This window comes from Carassius carassius, chromosome 44 (genome assembly GCF_963082965.1).
Source record: "Carassius carassius chromosome 44, fCarCar2.1, whole genome shotgun sequence".
Taxonomy (NCBI): Eukaryota; Metazoa; Chordata; class Actinopteri; order Cypriniformes; family Cyprinidae; genus Carassius; species Carassius carassius.
Window position 1 is genome coordinate 7342503 of NC_081798.1, and position 18385 is coordinate 7360887.

General features: G+C 36.6%; 2 protein-coding genes and 1 pseudogene across 6 annotated transcripts in view; 2 read left to right on the forward strand and 1 right to left on the reverse strand.

Moving 5' to 3' along the window:
* LOC132126551 (SLIT-ROBO Rho GTPase-activating protein 2) overlaps positions 1–18385 on the reverse strand; it is a 293384-nt gene that overhangs the window by 15625 nt on the left and 259374 nt on the right. The gene's annotated exons all lie outside the window — the stretch shown is intronic.
* On the forward strand, positions 6707–11261 carry LOC132126499 (prolargin-like). Its single transcript, XM_059537764.1, has 3 exons — positions 6707–6877; positions 9478–10460; positions 10541–11261. Exons 2-3 carry the CDS (start codon positions 9482–9484, stop codon positions 10702–10704), a joined length of 1143 nt encoding a protein of 380 aa, XP_059393747.1. The 5' UTR covers positions 6707–6877; positions 9478–9481; the 3' UTR covers positions 10705–11261.
* On the forward strand, positions 13315–15029 carry LOC132126210 (interleukin-20-like; annotated as a pseudogene).

Below are 18385 nucleotides of genomic sequence, written 5' to 3' on the forward strand. Positions count from 1 at the left end.
CTATCTATCTATATATATATATATACATACATACATCATCCAAAACATAGCCAGACAGAATCATGGGAAATGAAATAATATATAGCTGTGTCGTGGTAAAGTCATTAGATAGCCAAAAGACAGATTCATATCACCTATGAAAGAGAGGTGGTCCCACAACAGATCTCAGAAATAAGGGTCCAGCTGAGCATATTGTAGCAGTGGTTGTTAGAACTGCCTATGAGGGTATTCAGGCCCATTAAAACATGCTTTCTTTAGTTATCCAAATAACTATAAATCCACTTACTAAATGTTTCAACAGTCTTGAAGTACAACAGGCTCTTATATTTGTGCCACAAACATCAAGCCAATTCATCAAGTTCATCGTGAAAGTATATCACGGAAAAAGGTACATCAACAAAATCAGTACAAAATAAATATTCAATTAACACAAGAAACAATCAAACACATGTTTCAAATAAAGCTATTCAAAATGTCTGGATGTGTTTGTTTGTAAGGTAGCTGTGACAAGGCCATTCAAAGGCAATGCAGTAGCATTATACAAAAAGGAATATGCCACAGGACCAAACAGGCAGATAAAGCAAAACACCATTCTTCAAGAGATGTTGCTTCCGGTTATCCATTTCACACTCTAAAACGGTTTAGTTTTGTTTGGTCTTTGTTCTCCATCTAAACTTTCTTTTTGTTAGACTGACTGATATACTATTCAGACCAGCAAAACGATTTGCAAGTGCGATGTAGTTTTTATTTTTTTTGCAAGTAAATATAGAGTAACCTACATTTTAGCCATACTGTTTAGTCGGTTTTTGCTCTGCCAATGAAAATAGTTTCAAACAAAGCCACAGAAGACTGAAGCATTGCATGAGATGTTCTTAAATGAAAGTGTTTTTTAACGAAACAGCTGAGTGACTGATTCAGTGAATTAATCATGTTTCATTCATGTACAACCCGAATTCCGGAAAAGTTGGGACGTTTTTTAAATTTTAATAAAATGAAAACTAAAAGACTTTCAAATCACATGAGCCAATATTTTATTCACAATAGAACATAGATAACATAGCAAATGTTTAGACTGAGAAAGTTTACAATTTTATGCACAAAATGAGCTCATTTCAATTTTGATTTCTGCTACAGGTCTCAAAATAGTTGGGACGGGGCATGTTTACCATGGTGTAGCATCTCCTTTTCTTTTCAAAACAGTTTGAAGACGACTGGGCATTGAGGCTATGAGTTGCTGGAGTTTTGCTGTTGGAATTTGGTCCCATTCTTGCCTTACATAGATTTCCAGCTGCTGAAGAGTTCGTGGTCGTCTCTGACGTATTTTTCGTTTAATGATGCGCCAAATGTTCTCTATAGGTGAAAGATCTGGACTGCAGGCAGGCCAGGTTAGCACCCGGACTCTTCTACGACGAAGCCATGCTGTTGTTATAGCTGCAGTATGTGGTTTTGCATTGTCCTGCTGAAATAAACAAGGCCTTCCCTGAAATAGACGTTGTTTGGAGGGAAGCATATGTTGCTCTAAAACCTTTATATACCTTTCAGCATTCACAGAGCCTTCCAAAACATGCAAGCTGCCCATACCGTATGCACTTATGCACCCCCATACCATCAGAGATGCTGGCTTTTGAACTGAATGCTGATAACATGCTGGAAGGTCTCCCTCCTCTTTAGCCCGGAGGACACGGCGTCCGTGATTTCCAACAAGAATGTCAAATTTGGACTCGTCTGACCATAAAACACTATTCCACTTTGAAATAGTCCATTTTAAATGAGCCTTGGCCCACAGGACACGACGGCGCTTCTGGACCATGTTCACATATGGCTTCCTTTTTGCATGATAGAGCTTTAGTTGGCATCTGCTGATGGCACGGCGAATTGTGTTTACCGACAGTGGTTTCTGAAAGTATTCCTGGGCCCATTTAGTAATGTCATTGACACAATCATGCCGATGAGTGATGCAGTGTCGTCTGAGAACCCGAAGACCACGGGCATCCAATAAAGGTCTCCGGCCTTGTCCCTTACGCACAGAGATTTCTCCAGTTTCTCTGAATCTTTTGATGATGTTATGCACTGTAGATGATGAGATTTGCAAAGCCTTTGCAATTTGACGTTGAGGAACATTGTTTTTAAAGTTTTCCACAATTTTTTTACGCAGTCTTTCACAGATTGGAGAGCCTCTGCCCATCTTTACTTCTGAGAGACTCTGCTTCTCTAAGACAAAGCTTTTATAGCTAATCATGTTACAGACCTGATATCAATTAACTTAATTAATCACTAGATGTTCTCCCAGCTGAATCTTTTCAAAACTGCTTGCTTTTTTAGCCATTTGTTGCCCCCGTGCCAACTTTTTTGAGACCTGTAGCAGGCATTAAATTTTAAACGAGCTAATTAAGTGGATAAAAGTGTAAAATTTCTCAGTTTAAACATTTGCTACGTTATCTATGTTCTATTGTGAATAAAATATTGGCTCATGTGATTTGAAATTCCTTTAGTTTTCATTTGATTAAAATTTAAAAAACGTCCCAACTTTTCCGGAATTCGGGTTGTATAAATCAGTGTGTATAAACAAATCAGTTGAGTGAATGATTCAGTGATTCACTCATAAATACAGCGCTTTGTCGCCAGCCAGTGGAGAAATTATGTAACCCACAGAAATAGTCACTGAACAGAGATACAGAGAGAAAAAGATCAATATTATTATAAAAGTGACTTATTGCTTTAAATCGGCAGAGAATATTTATGCCAGTCGGCTACAATATTAACTGCAGAATAATTGCTGCTCTGTTTTGTCGCCACCTAATGGAGAAATTGTGTAACCCACAGAAATAGTCACTTAAACAGAGAAAAAAAAAAATATTATTATAAAAGTGCCAGCCTTTTTGCCTTAATACAGCAGGGCATGTTTATGCCAGTCAGCTACAATACTAATTACACAATAATTGATGCATAATGATCTATAAATTCAATTTACCCTTTCTAACATATGCCAAATCTACATGCACTGACCCTGCTGCGTTTTCACACATTCTGCTATGAATGGAACAGGTAATGAGCTCTAGCTTTATTTACTTGGCCGACTTCCCAGAAAAACTCAGTCTGATTAACTCTTCAGGTGCAATTGCTTACAGTTGGAGACCGCTCTGATATTTTGCTGAGTTCACATACTCTACCCTAGGGGTTTGGCAAATTGTGGTGGTCAGGCCAACCGGGTGGAGGAAGAGCTTGGTAGGCAAAGATCCCAGTGAACCTCAGTCTGATAACATCAACCAGATCTCCACAACAGACATCATCAAAATGCCTGTGGTGGCCACAACTGCATTACCAGTAGCACTTTATTCATTCAAAACCAAAGGAAAAAGCTGGAAGGTGAAGCGGTTTGTGACAGCATTTGCTTCTGATACAAAATTTTGCTCTGGGTGGCAAAATTACAAGGTGTAATGCTTGCTTGTTAAGCATAATACAATACAATTAAATAAAAATGATATGCAATTTTTTGTCAATACAGAAAGCAAAGTCTGCGCCCCAATAATTGCATTGTTCACACATACCGTGCATCTGAGCCTGCACATCTGTCAATCATTTGTGTCTGTCTGTGAATGTGTGTAAGCAAACACAATAAAATCAACCCAGATGGCAAGACTGCACACTCAGACATACACAATCATCTGTCAAGCACATGCCAAACGAAATCCTTCTCACCTTAGTAAAATTAGAAAAACTATATGAGTGTATCTGCTTCAAATATGCACGGTTAAATTCAACACCATATGTATGACTAACAATTGGTTGTTTTCACTTGTGCCAAGCCATTAAGCTATTGGCAATTAGTCTCATGCACATGGGACACGAAAGTGGAAACACTTCAGGAGTGTTGAAGTCATTATCAGATTGGTTGAATTCTACAGGATTTCCGCCAGACATGTGTGTCGTGTTCTTTAACGTTCCACTTGGAGACAAAGATGCCGTGGCGCCAAACCCCCTCACGAAAGAAGAAAGCCTCCGTGTTTACAACTGTGACGACGAGCGCTTATCAGGATCAACTAAATGCTGGATTTTCAAAAGTGTGTGAAATATTTAAAGTTTGCGGCATAGAATCTTTAAAATACGTCTGTTATTGTGGCAACATTTCCATGCCTCGTGTGACGATGAACGAAACAAACAGTGATTGGTTGTTTGACATCTCGGTCAAACTGCCTCATGGGAGGGCCTTGGCCAATGAAAGCTGCCATGAATTCCAGACCTTCAAGTCTGAAGGTCGTGCATTTGCGAGACTATTGGCAATACATTTTAAAGCATGCAATTAAGCTTGATATGCAAATAAATTTAAGTTGTATGAGGAAGGAAAGACAGTTCCTTGCCAAAGGGGTACTCCAGTTACACCCTTTCCAGCCCTTTACATTTTAATTAAAAACAAACTTTGGGTTTGCCCCAGATGACAGTGATACTGGCTTAATAATATAGTCTTGGCACAGTTACAGTATATTGCTGTGCCATACACAAAATCTGACTTAAATTATCTCACAAGTTATCAGAGTAAAAATCACAATGACTCATGTAAGTACTCAGTAAGTGCCATTACGACATGCAAAAACTCACCCATTGTAGCGCTGAGGTAATGATGTTTAATAGAAACCAGCCTGTGCCTGAAGAGTGAGATTAATCTAAACATTATTCATAATGTCGTGGACTCAATATGAGTGAATAAGTTTTAAGACTGAAATGAAAGTGGCAACTCCCTAACATACCTAAGATCTCACACGATACGAAAATGATCTTCCTAAAAACAGAACTGGACCAGCACCAAAAAGTGACTTTGTGCTTCTTTGGGATGACACAATCAAGCGTCGTTCATTTGCAGAACGCAAGCTTCTAGAGAGCACATAAGTCTGAAGTAACAAATTTAGGTAAATGGGTGCAGAGCCAGTGGTAGTTTTGTAGGCAAACATTAATGCCTTGAATTTTATGTGAGCAGCTATTGGAGTCCAGTGCAAATTGATAAACAGAGGTGTGATGTGCATTATTTTTGGCTCATCGGCGTTCTGGATTAATTGTAAAGGTTTGATAGAGCTGGCTGGAAGACCTGCCATGAGGGCATTGCAATAGTCCAGCCTTGACAGAACAAGAGCTTGAACAAGGAGTTGTGAAGCATGTTCCGAAAGAAAGGGCTTGATCTTCTTGATGTATATCATTATATACATCAATATATATATATATATATATATATATATACACTTAATATATATCAATATACCCTGGGGAAAATATCTCACAAGTGTGACTTTCACAATTGTCTTTTTCCTCATAACTGCAATTTTATATTTAAGTGTGATGTTTACTTGACTTATCATCTTAGAATTTGACTTTATACCTTACAATCATGATTTTTTCATGTCATATTTTTGACTTTATCTGATAATGGGCATTTATACAGTATATCACAACAGTGCTTTTTTGTCATCATAACTTCACAACTATCTTAAAATGTGACATTATACCTCACAACTGTCTTTTTCATATCATCACAACTTTATATTTCACATTGTGATCTTTCATCATAATTTCATCATAACTTAATGTCTCATTATAATGACTTTCTATCTCACAGCTGTGACATTTTACCATAATTGCCATTTCATTTCTCGTGTTTCTTTGTATCATGAAGTTGCAAGTTTTTCATAACTGTGACAAATTATTTCTCATAATCGTACGTAAATTTTTTACAATCATATTGATAACTTATTTTTATGTGCGTGTGATCTAATATAGGAGGGTTATTTGCGGTGGGTTGAAATGGGGCGTAATAGGTCTCTGGGCTGTTTAAGAGCTCCAATCAATCCCTGAATGAAGCTGACCACAATTACAGCCCACAAATGTATGATTCTCATTTAGCACAGATGTGCAAATCTGGGACATTGCCAGCGATCTCAGAGGAAGACAACACTAAACAGTCATTTTAAAACTTGAAACTGACAGAGTGCTGCAGCTCTTAAGACTTACAATTCTAAAACAACACATATCACAGATGTTGCTTCTCCAGATGTTGAAGTCCTTTTGGGTTTAAAATATAAGCACGAGTCTGACATCACAGTGTGAACGGGCAATTGTGAGAGAGGGAGATAAATAGGTCTCAATGGGAATAAAAACCATGTTTTTCATATCTCGTCATCAGTGCTCTGCAGCTGCTGCTCTCTGCACAAGGCCCAAAAGCAAAAAGAAAAAGAGGAAAAGTAACTGTGTGAGAGGTTACCTAAAACCTAGAACACTGAGAAACACAGTCAGACAATCCCAAATAAGGGAGCTCATGTGATAAGATTTTTATTTTATTTTTTTAACTACAGAGAAACTCAGGCATAATCCCAAGTATGCAAAAAGCAAAAAAAAATAGGAAGCTATCCAGTACTCTGTGGTTCTAAACTAAATAAAAACCACATGATTTTGATGGAGTTTCAAAGGATCAAGGATCCATGTGATCGGGCAGAGAATGGTGCTGAAAAGAATTCTGACCCCACGCTTTCTGCACTAATCTCCACCCTGTCCCACTGGCCCTGTGGTCCTCGATACACACCTATTTACATGCATCAGTGTGTACAGCAGGGAAGAACAAATCCCGGTGTTAAGGCATGGATGTTTCGATTCAATTTGAGGCACTTTCCCTGAGGGCGGGGCAGGGAGACAGAATTGTCGACCTTCAGAAGGAAAAGAGGGAACGACCCAATAAGCAGCCTGCTTAGCAGAGGAGAACAGGGGAAGTACGGAGGAAAGAGGGTGAAAGAAACCGAGTGAGAGAGGAGGAGAAAGCAAGGTGGGAGAGCAAAACTCTGTGATAGTGAAGTGACAGCAAGAGGATTCATCAAACAAGGGCAAGAACCAGCAACAGGTAAGAAACTCTTTGTTTCTTCAAATCAGTCTCAAAGGAGACAAGCAACATGAATACATACATAATAATCAGGAAATCTGTGGCACATGAATTTAGCCATTACTTTAGTCCTAAGTCTGCTTTCTTTAGCCAAGTGTCAACAATTTTTGTTAAAATAATGCATGATTACTTTGGCTGTTCACTCAAGTACTTTCTGGTACTCTTGCAACTACTTCATAGGGCTCAATTAATGTTCAGATTTTTCCCATTAACACCTCGGATTGTGGTGCTAAAACAGGTAGAAAAACTAAATAATTAAACAACTAATAATTAAAACTAGTTTAAAATAAAGCCATTTGTAAACATTAATATAACATATACATGTACTAAATACATATAATAATAAAAGCATAAAAAGATAATAAAAACAAATGTAATTTAACAAAAAAAATAATGAATTATGCATTGTTCATCTTTCTTTTGACCTGTCCAGGTCTATCCTCCAGTCTGATCTATCAAAGTGTGTACATTTTAAGACATGAGAAACCAGCTGAAAACAAAATAGTGAAAATACACAAAAGTTTATAGCAGAGTCTGGCTATGGGGATTCTAGGCAACTGTTACATTCATCAAACTTGCACCTGATATGTCAGGAGAAGCTTTTTCTTTGATTTTTCAACATCTCTTAACCAAATCTAAAACTCAACAGTTCCGTCCTATTTTGAGTCTTGCCAGCACTGACTCATAACATGTTTTTGCTATTATGCATTTGTCTCATACCTAGTAATGACCTTAATCTCCTTATATGGTCACAAATATCATTTAGCTTTGTCAGTCAGCATTTTCTGAATAAATCAGCTTCCCAGATAGGACCACACTCTCATTTGCACCCCAGCTAAAGCAGGAATGCAGAAATAGAAACAAATCAACACTTTCCCAGGTTTCCTCTCTCTCAAGGCCTGAGCACTGCTGCCTGCTTTCCATGACCATGCAGCTGACAATCAGCCAGGCACTTTCAGCCAAACATCTGATCGTGATCACGCATCAGAAGCGATGCACTGTTCCTTGTTTTGTGCCTGGGTGTGAGTCTCTGCATAGGGTGCATAAAATATCTAATTTCTCCAGTGAAATTATTTATCTAGGCTAAACAATGGAGTTGAACAGGGATGTTTTTAGGGTCTGACCCTTCTAATCAAATTAAATCAAATCTAATATTAGATAATCTTAACCTTGTGTAAACAAGCCTCACAGTGTTTACATTTGTAGACATAACCAACTAGGTTTATTGACCCAAATACATCAACCCTACTTAATATCATTTCACTTATTTTTACCATCAAGTTTCAACCACAAAGTTTTTCACAAGTTAAGGAAAAAAACAGATATCAAAGGAAATTCCTAAAGGGAGCTCAGGGCAGAAAAAAAAGATGTAGAAATGTATCCGTTGGTTTATTTTACAAAACCATTTTCCACTGGACCTTAGTAAGAACAATAATCTTCAACTTCAGCAGTCAATCTGCCAGAATATTTCTAAAATCACTTATAAAATTATGAGAACCCTGAAAAAAAACATGAGTTCTGCTTTGTATCAGAATATTCCCAAAGAGAACATCTGGGCCCTTATCTAAAAATGAAAGCTTAAGCACGGTTGGGTAATCAAGACAATGATCCAAAAGACATGTGACTCCAAAGTAGAAAAGACCCATTACCCCCAGCAAAAAAAAGCTAAATAAAAATGTTTTTTCTGCTTCAAGTTCAGACATAAACCCAAAAGAGATGTGTCATAAAATAAAGTAAAGTATAACAGACCTTGCTTTATTTTGAATGGGATTGGATTAAAGTTAAAAGTCAAGCAAGACTTATATTGAATTACTGAAGCTTTGGTAACAGTCACTGTTATCATATAGGAGTTAAGAAGCAGATAAAGAATTCTCAATGAGATTATTTTGGCCTTATAAGAGGCAATATTAACACAAGCAGTTTTTGAAATGTGAATAAATATGAATAAAAAAAAAGAGTTCATATTTTCTGAAAAGAAAGCAAGCAACATGGCTCATCTTTATACTCTTTACTGCCTGCAAACGAACTTAATTATAAACTAATGACAAACATCTTAAACACATTTCTGGCTAAGTGGGTTGGCTACTCTGTTGGATCTAGATTTATAAGTATTAATCCTCTGAGTAATTATGTAATGTATTTTTTGTTCCAGCAATCAGCAATTAAACTGTGGTATTTGTTAAGTAAAACTGACACACAGAAGTGTAGATAGCATAGTAACGCTGCAACTGTTCCAGCCATTGGTCTCCCCTAAGCTCCCCTAGGTGTTTAGCGTGTTTCCCTCATTAGGACTCACTCTTTCCTACTGTAGGTCTTATATTGCACAATAGAGTCTTTATTAGAGGCCTGTGCAGAGAAACCTGTAAATCTTTCTGACAAAGCTGAGAGCAAAAATTTAAAGTCTGTAGCTCCGTCATGCAAAAAGAAACAGAATCACAGAAACATGACACGTCTCCTGAAGAACATGCCTCAACAATATAAAAAAAATAATAATTGTGAAAGAAATGATCAGCACAGGATTAGGCAAAATGACAATGTTTTCTTGCTGCTTCTCTGTTCAGGACCATGAAAGCTGGGCTTGCATACTGCTCTCTTCTTGTCCTTCTTCTGATCACAGATGTCTGTGGCCAGCGAAGACCAAGACCAAAGCCTGTCCGTCCATCTACCACCAGGAAACCTCCTGCTCCCAAGAAACCATCTCCTCCTGCCCCAAAATCTAAGCTCGAACCCCAGGAACCCACAGACTTCCCCCCTCCAATCCTAGGCCCTCCCTCTGAATTCCCAGACTGCCCCAGAGAGTGTTTCTGCCCAACATCTTACCCAAATGCCCTGTACTGTGAAAACCGCAACCTCCGGAAGGTCCCGGTCATCCCGTTCCGCACCCACTACCTGTACCTACAGAACAACTACATTGACCAAATAACAGCAGACCCCTTCAAAAACTGCACTGAGCTTAAGTGGATAAATCTCGAAAATAACCGCATCCGTTTGGTGGAGAAACAAGTGTTTGAGAAGCTTCCAAACCTCCTTTACCTTTATATGCACAGGAACCAGCTAAAGGAGGTGCCTGGCGACTTGCCGTCAGGTCTGGAGCAGCTTAGACTCAGCCGCAACCAAATATCAAAGATCCCTCCAGGAGCATTCAGCAAGATGGAACATCTCGCACTTCTGGATCTGCATCACAACAACATTGGCGACAGCAGCTTGGGCAAGAACATCTTCAAAGATCTGAAGAATTTGATTCAGCTCAACCTGGCCCACAACATCCTCAGGAAGATGCCTGTGAACATACCGAAGAGCCTTTTCCAACTCTTCTTGGACAAAAATAACATTGAGGAGATTCCACAGGATTACTTTAAGGATTTCACACACCTGGCCTTTGTGAGACTCAACCACAACCATCTTAGTGACAAAGGTCTTCCAAAGTTGGTATTCAACGTCAGCACGATGTTGGATTTGCATTTGTCCCATAACAGGCTGAGCACTATTCCCCTGTTCAACTCCGAGCTGGAGCAACTTCACCTCAACCACAATAACATTGAGAGTATGTACTTCATTGTATTTCAATTTGTTACTGTGCCACAGAAATTTCCTCCAAAATAACACCTTTGCTTATCTTTGCAGGTTTAAACGGCACTGAGATCTGTCCTTCCAACTCTTTCAACATGCATGATGACAACGATGCACCCAAACTGAGATACCTGCGTCTGGATGGCAATCACTTGAGTCCTCCCATCCCCTCAGATGTCATCATGTGCTTCAGACACCTTTATGCTATAGTAATGTAAGATGGTTTGAGTGATGAACAGATTCATAAATGCCTGTGCACAACCAGGCCTTCCTGTCTACTTGACAGTACTGATTGAATCAAACAGTACCGGAGATACAAGCAAAGAATGCATTTTTAAACAATGCAATTTTTTCCCTTTATGTTCAGGAATGTTTCATTCTGTAACCTAAAATCCTTCAATGCATCGTATTTATTGAATTTCCTGCCTTGAATACAACTGAGCATGAGTATTCTGCATTAAACATTTCTATGTAATTATATAAATCAGAAGCAGCAGCTATGGCTGAGTGGAATTAATAAAACCCTAAAAATAAAGGTACATTAATGGACGTATTGTGTGACAGACAACAAGCGTAGTTACATTTGAGGAATATATGGAGTAGACTTAAATAAAATGAAACAAAATGATAAATGGGGGAATAATGTAACTACTGTGTAGTTGAAAATGTCCTTAATGTGCCTGTGTTTTTAAGGTACTGTGTGTAGTCCTGCCTTTATCTTGTGTCAGTATTCTATATTAATAAATATGTATATAATAAAATGTTCCATTTAACATACTTTGAAAAAGTCTCTCATAGAACATGTAGAATTTTTATTCCATACTCCACATAACATAGCATAGAATCCAACAATAAAACTAGACAACAAGCAGTCTTAAAAACGAAGGTTCCAAAAGTGGGTTTAAGCAAAGATGCCATAAAAAAACCATTTTGGGTTCTTTGAAAGATTCTTACAGTGAACTGTTCTTAAAAAAAAAAAAAAAAAGAATTTACCTGGTACATTTTTCTTCTATGTTTGTAGTGACACCTTGTGGGAACATTGTACATTACATTGAGTAATGGAAATTATATTGAGTTCTCCAAATGATTTATGCTATTAAAAAAAAAAACCAATATATACACAAAAGAACTGTTAAAAAAATTAATAATAATAATAATAATTATATTAATAAATAAATATGCAGAAATTATGAAATGTATCATTAGAAACGGTGGAACTTTCAGGATAGGTAAAATGAACCACTAAATCATTTAACATAATGCAACAGTACAACTGTGAACTTTTTATCTAGCAATATCTATTAATGATAAATTATTAGTGTTTTGTTAGTGTATTCTCTCGCTGCTAACTGGCTGCAAATTAATTTAGTGTTTCAAAATCTTTAACATTTTTAAACTATTAATCAAACAAGTATTTCATGTAATTTGTTTTCTTGCTGTGTAAGAAGTATTTCCACACAAGGCTACCTGTACTGCTGCATTACTGGTTTGATTGGCAATCATTCAGAGCAACCGTTGTTAGGATGGACAAAAAGAAATCAAACTGCCTGCAGCATCAGGAAACAGAGTAAGAAAGGTCTGAACTTATTTCCTGTCAGTGGAGCCCAGCCGTAGCAGAAATAGCATTCTTATGGACCATGTACTTTTAAAAACAAGCAATGCTGGTCATTTCATAGAATGACCAGTAAACAAACTTGTCACAAAACTCAATAACGTAAAGAAATAAGTTGTCACGTTTAGAAAAAAAAGATAAGAATATAAATAAATGAAACGTCAAATATGAAAATGATCTTTGGTCACTAAAGGAAATTTTATTTACGCAACTGTTCATGTGAGCTGCGCTGAAAGGTAAAAAAAGACACATGATTAAAAAGGAAACTCCGACTTTTCAGTCAGTCTTTATCAGTTGCAATGGTAGACACACATGATTTAGAGATGCTGGTAAAACTAAAGCTAGTACTAAATGTCCTAGGTTTATATTTCAGAAGCGATATGACGAACGCTTATCACTTGATCAAGTCCCTTACCCCCAAGAAGGCCCCCGAGGGACTGTCCCTGTGGTAAGTGTATACAGTAAAGTGCCTTTAAAATGAAGGCTGCTAAATAAAGAATAATCAAATGACGAAATGATGAGTAAAAGCAGTGTTCAGTCTTTCTTCCTCATTATTATTTAGAAAAGTTACTATATATAATTTTCTAAATTCCCAACAGTTATTTAATTCCCGACAAAATAATATCAAAAGTATTCTCAGTCAAATGTATTTTGAAAGAAATGAATGTTTTTTCAGAAAGGATGCTTTCAACTTGACCAAAAGTGATTGTAAAGACTTTTACATTGTTACCAAAAAAATAAATAAATACATAAATAAAATAAATAAATAAAACGTTCCTTTTTCAAGGAATAATGAAGATAGGAAAAAAGCTTTCCACAAAAATATTAAGTGTAACCGTTTCTGACAAATCACATGACACTGAAGACTGGAGTAATGGCTTCTTAAAATTTAGCTTTGCCATCACAGAAATACTTCACAATATTACTGTATTTTTGATTGAATAAATGCAGCCTTGGTATGCATAGGAAACATCTTTCAATTTTAAATAATCTTACCCCAAAATTTTTAAATGGTTTATTATATATATATAGTTGCACAACTACAAAGTATAACAAGCCACTGCAGGTGTAGTAATATATTGTAGTCTTTCATCCCTTCACGTCAATTCCCATAGTGTTGAATTAATAATCTTGCAAAGACATGCACTTCCTTTACTGTAAAGGGAGGAAGAAGAGAATAAAGGAATACCTGTAGAAATTCCCCTTCTATCCCACTATGAGAGCACCTGCCATCATCATGCAGAGGTGCACATCATTCTATGAAGAAAAACACCTGGACCAGGTGATGGCATACAGCAAAGTGAACATACACAGGCATGAACTAAGGTAACACTTCCAGCACATCCGGCAAAGCATGGTGAGCACATTTACAGTCTAGCCTAAGTCATGCATTAATTTTAGCATTTCCTTCAGTTAAAATATCCGCTGGTGGTTAGATGCATGCTAAACATGTATAATGCGCCAAGTCAATTTCCCACCATAACAACGACGTCATTAGTGATGACGTCAAACAGGAGTCTGACAGGTTACCCAACAGGTTATTGATTTATTTTAAGTTCTTCTAGAACTCTGCATGGCTAAATCAAAAGAACAGCATGTAGCAATAAATTATTTTTCATGTTTCGGTTTTGGGTTCAATGTGCCGATGACCTTTAAGCATGACAAAACAAAAAAAGAGCAAAAGGAATATTTCAGTCAACCTATGGAAACTCCTGCCAATGTCTTCAGCTGTTTGTCAAGTTGATGAATCATATCTCTGGCAAAAACGGAGCAGATAATTCACATGTAAACAAAGCCATTTTTGAGTTGGCCTCATTTTATTGCATCTGTGGTTTGAGGTTATGTAGTAAGTACAACGGTAATGCAATCTGATTATATGTTGTGTTTTGACAGATTTCAGGAGATGATCACAAGGGAATCAGAATACTTAGAAAAGATATGATGCACAGTTTACAGGTAACATTTTTTTAAATAAGATTTTTTTAGCATCAAAACCTTGGTAGAATAAACTGATCTATCTGTGATTTATGTGTCTTCCCCATTATTAGGATACAGAAAGCTGCTGTTTCCTCAGGCAACTCCTTCACTTCTACACGGATAAAGTTTTTATCAACTTCACCAGCAGACATTCCCTACATCACAGAACCACCAGCGTTCTGGCCAACTCCTTCTTCAATGTCACCAAGGACTTCCGAGTGTGTGTATGTAACACTACTAGTTAAAGAATGTTTTTATTGTAAGACTGGAAAATAATTGGTAAAGTCCCACACACTGTTGTAACTCGCAAATCTTTTTACAAAGGTCAAGGGGTCAAAGACCTTACTTTGGCATTTGAATGGCATCAGAAATCCCTGCAGAGGGTCTCTGGCTAAAACACTGTTGAGTCATAAAAATTTGTAAGCTACAATATTTGGGACTTTTCTTATTGTTTCTATTTTACTGACTCTGACCTACATACCTGTCTGCGAATAAATGGACGTGCAAGTGTGATTATCTATATATTAAGAAGCAACTGTAAATGAAATCGAACTATGTGTATGTTAGAATATTTGTGAAGGATAAAGGCAGGTGTAAGCACAGCAATAGAGATAAAGAGATGTAGTTGGAAAGCTTTTAGCAGACTAATCTAATCATGTCACTGCTTCTGTCTATCCAAAAGCATGCTAAAGCACACTGTGAGTGTGGGGAAGATCCCAAACTAAAACTCATTCAAAAGGCATTCAAACCACATATGGCAAAGTAAGAGACATAATTGACTGGCAGGACACACGATAACTAGGCCTGCCAACACATACTGTAAAAAGCTTCACACATGTTCTCCGACTTTTAGCACTTTTCGTCTTCCAGCTTGATCGGGCATCAGGAGAAGTGACGGCTATCGGAGAGCTGGATTCACTACTTGAATTGATAGAAAGTTTCCAGCACCACTGATAATACACCAAGACCAAGCCAGATATTTAATACAGTTCTAAAACGGGGACCGCTGCATAGATTCAAGAATAAAGAATCTTTACTGCTTGAAACGGTTTTAAAAAGTTCCCGCTTACTTGGTAGACCTTTGCGGTCAGTTTGTGATCTGTGATTTCCGTTGAATTGTTGTCCTAATAAAAAATATGTGATTTATAAAATAAAGATATATTCAAACTGTTATGAGTCACCTGTTTTCCCACAAAATCGATTCAGATTAATTGAAAGACATTCATCACTCAAGAACTGATGCTTCATATGAAGAGTTTTGCGTCATTACGGTAAACATAAGTAACCGTATGTGTTTGTCATGTTTATGCTAACGGAAACGCACTTATGTTAAGAGCTGACGCATACTGTTTCTGCAGGTGATCACTGTGTTTTCTGACAGACCTTTATATCAGGTGGCTACAGAAACATAAACCGCACTGACTTTCAATTTAGGTAACAAGTTCATGACTCTTCATATCAAACAAACAGATATTGAGGCACGAATGCGTCACACCACGTCAAATTCTGACTTAATTATTAATGGAAAGGAACAGCATAACTGTGGTAAGCAATAGAAAGAAAATGAATGACACAACACTTCTGTTAAATGTTGCTGTACAACTGATTTAGGAATACCACTTGACTATACTAAGAAACAGCAGAAGAATATAGTATGGACAGTATTCATCTATGTATCATCTATTCATCTATGTATCCATTTTCCAAAACACTTAACCTATGTGGGTTCATGGCAATGCTGGAGCCTAAGTAAGAGTAGTATGCTATTCCTAATTCAGCAGCACCTTACATACTTTCAACAAGCATCCTTACTGACATCTAGTGGCCAGTAGTGGTGTTAAACTTTGCAAAAAAAAAAACAGATTTGCTAGTGGGATATCATACATTTAGGCCCGGTTTCATAGACGGGGCTTAGCCTAAACCAGGATTAGGCCATAGTTCAATTAGGACATTTAAGTAATTTTTATAAACATTCCTTCGAAAAAAGTATTACTGGTGTGCATCTTAAGACAAAATAAAAGCACTGACATGTTTTAAGATCAGTCGGTGCAAGTTTCTTTTCGATAAAACAGCTCAGATTTACATTTTAGTCTAGGACTAGGCTTAAGCCTTGTCTGTGAAACCGGGGGTAAGACTACTAAATATTACTGAGAGGATGAAAGTAAAGTAAAGTTTAATATTGCATTTCTATATTTACTCATACAAACTGCATACCAGTGGAAATAATAAAACATTCCACTTAATTGCAGTGGTGTAATGTTACAAGTAATAATACTTCATTACAGTACTTAAAGGGGTCATATGGTGCGATTTCAAGTTTTCCTTTCTCTTTGGAGTGTTACAAGCTGTTCGTGAATAGATAAGATCTGTAAAGCTGCATAAACTCAAGTCTCAAACCCAAAGAGATATTCTTTATAAAACTTAAGAGTTGTCTACAACCTCCTAAAACGCCTCGTTTAAACACGTCCAGAATAGTTCAACACAAATATTTAGATTTGTGCAATGCATTTTATGGAGGACTGTTTTCTATTCCTGGGAGAGAAGTCTAAATTGCCGGCGCTTAAGTACGTTTACATATGATTTGCCACTGATGATTCAAACGTGAGTTTAGAGCAGTGTAGTTGAGTAGAGCTTGTTGTTTCTCCAGTCACAAATACAGACATGGTTTTATGTTTACATGGCGTGATGCAATCCAACGCATAAAAACACATAATAACTCATTATAATCCATTATTATGTCCCCACTGGATGCAACAATTGGCTCATTTGTAATGGGTGTGTTTCTGTGTTTGTCATCTTGTCTCATCAATCAGTCTTCAATCAATTTTCTGCGATAATATGGTAAGTGTTGTTTTAATGATGTGCGATCTGACATTATGGAGTAGGTTATATCACCAAATCACCACTATTTTGTATTTTTGTTTGCCTATTTGCATGCACGTGATTTATTCTAAACTGTAGACGGCAAAAATGGTTCTATATGCTATTTATATGTATATAATTTAATATAGTTAACAATCTATATATTACACAAAGAGTAGTTTTTATGCAGATTTAAGTTTTTAACACATTTAATAATTTTATACAAGTTCAGTAAAGCAATAAGTGACTTACATTTTAGAGGGAATATTGGTTGTTTTTACTTAATTTTGCCAATGAAAATAGTTCCAAACAAAGTTATCACAGCACTGTTTTGTGTTTGAGTGATGGACGGTGTTTAGATATTGAATGAATCAGCTTTTAAATGAATCAATTGAATAAATGATTCAGTGATTGACTCATTAATACAGTCAAATGCTTTGTTTCTGAATGAATCAGCCATTTGAATGAATCAGTTTAATCTCAAAGGCTCATTTATTAACAGTCACTTGTACTAGCCACTAGCCAAATATCAAATATTCAATGTTTTATGTTAAAAACAAAACATTATGCCTATTTATGCATCTGTAACTACAGGTTAAATGCATCCATGTCCCCTCTGACCTACATTAAACTGTAGGCTTAATGTGATTTTTTTTATGTTGGAATAAAAGACACCAAGTACTGGATGATGTGCTTCTTAATCTTACCCCCCCCCCCCCCCCCCCCCAAAAAAAAAAAAGCTGTGTATGTTTTTATATATACTGTATTTATTTGCTTCTTTTCCATTTTGCATTTACTTGTACATTTAGTTTAAATATGTATAAATTAATAAAACAGTGAATGACTCAACAGCCGAGTTTGTGTTTATGACCACTAGCTTCATATAACAAAATCTTTTTTGTGACAGCTACTCATAATAGGTTTGATTTCAAGAAGTGTCAAGACACATGTGCCATATTATGTGGGCATGAATGCCAGTATAAAGTCATGCCATGTTATAAAAATAAGTAGAAAAAAAGTGTATTGTACTTAAGTACAATAAATATCACATACTTTAAGACTTTTACTCAAGTAATATTCTAAACGGTGACTTCATCTTCTACCAAAGTAATTTTCTGTTAAGATATCTGTACTTTTACTTTGAGTATGGCTTTCAGGTACTTTATACACCACTGCCTAATTGTGAAGTGACCAATCAATAGGAACAAAAATCTGCTTTAAAAAAGAGCTAAAGCTTAAATACAAATAAACCATGAATACATTTCATATTTAAATTAATCTGTCATGATAACTCCAAGCAGGAAGAGGAAATAAGGTCTGTAGGCTTCCTTGTGGAATTGTTTTTGTTTCTGTAACACAGAAAAATCTGTGCTGTTCTATAATTTGGTAGATTTACCATTCATTGAACAACATTAAATATAAATAACTTGGATGTTGATACTGTAAAT

Bases quoted from the DNA above. Each gene is read 5' to 3' on its own strand.
- LOC132126499 (XM_059537764.1), top strand. From the start codon at position 9,482: ATGAAAGCTGGGCTTGCATACTGCTCTCTTCTTGTCCTTCTTCTGATC. The intron at 10,461-10,540 runs GTATGTACTTCA...TTATCTTTGCAG, and splicing joins CAACCACAATAACATTGAGA to GTTTAAACGGCACTGAGATC.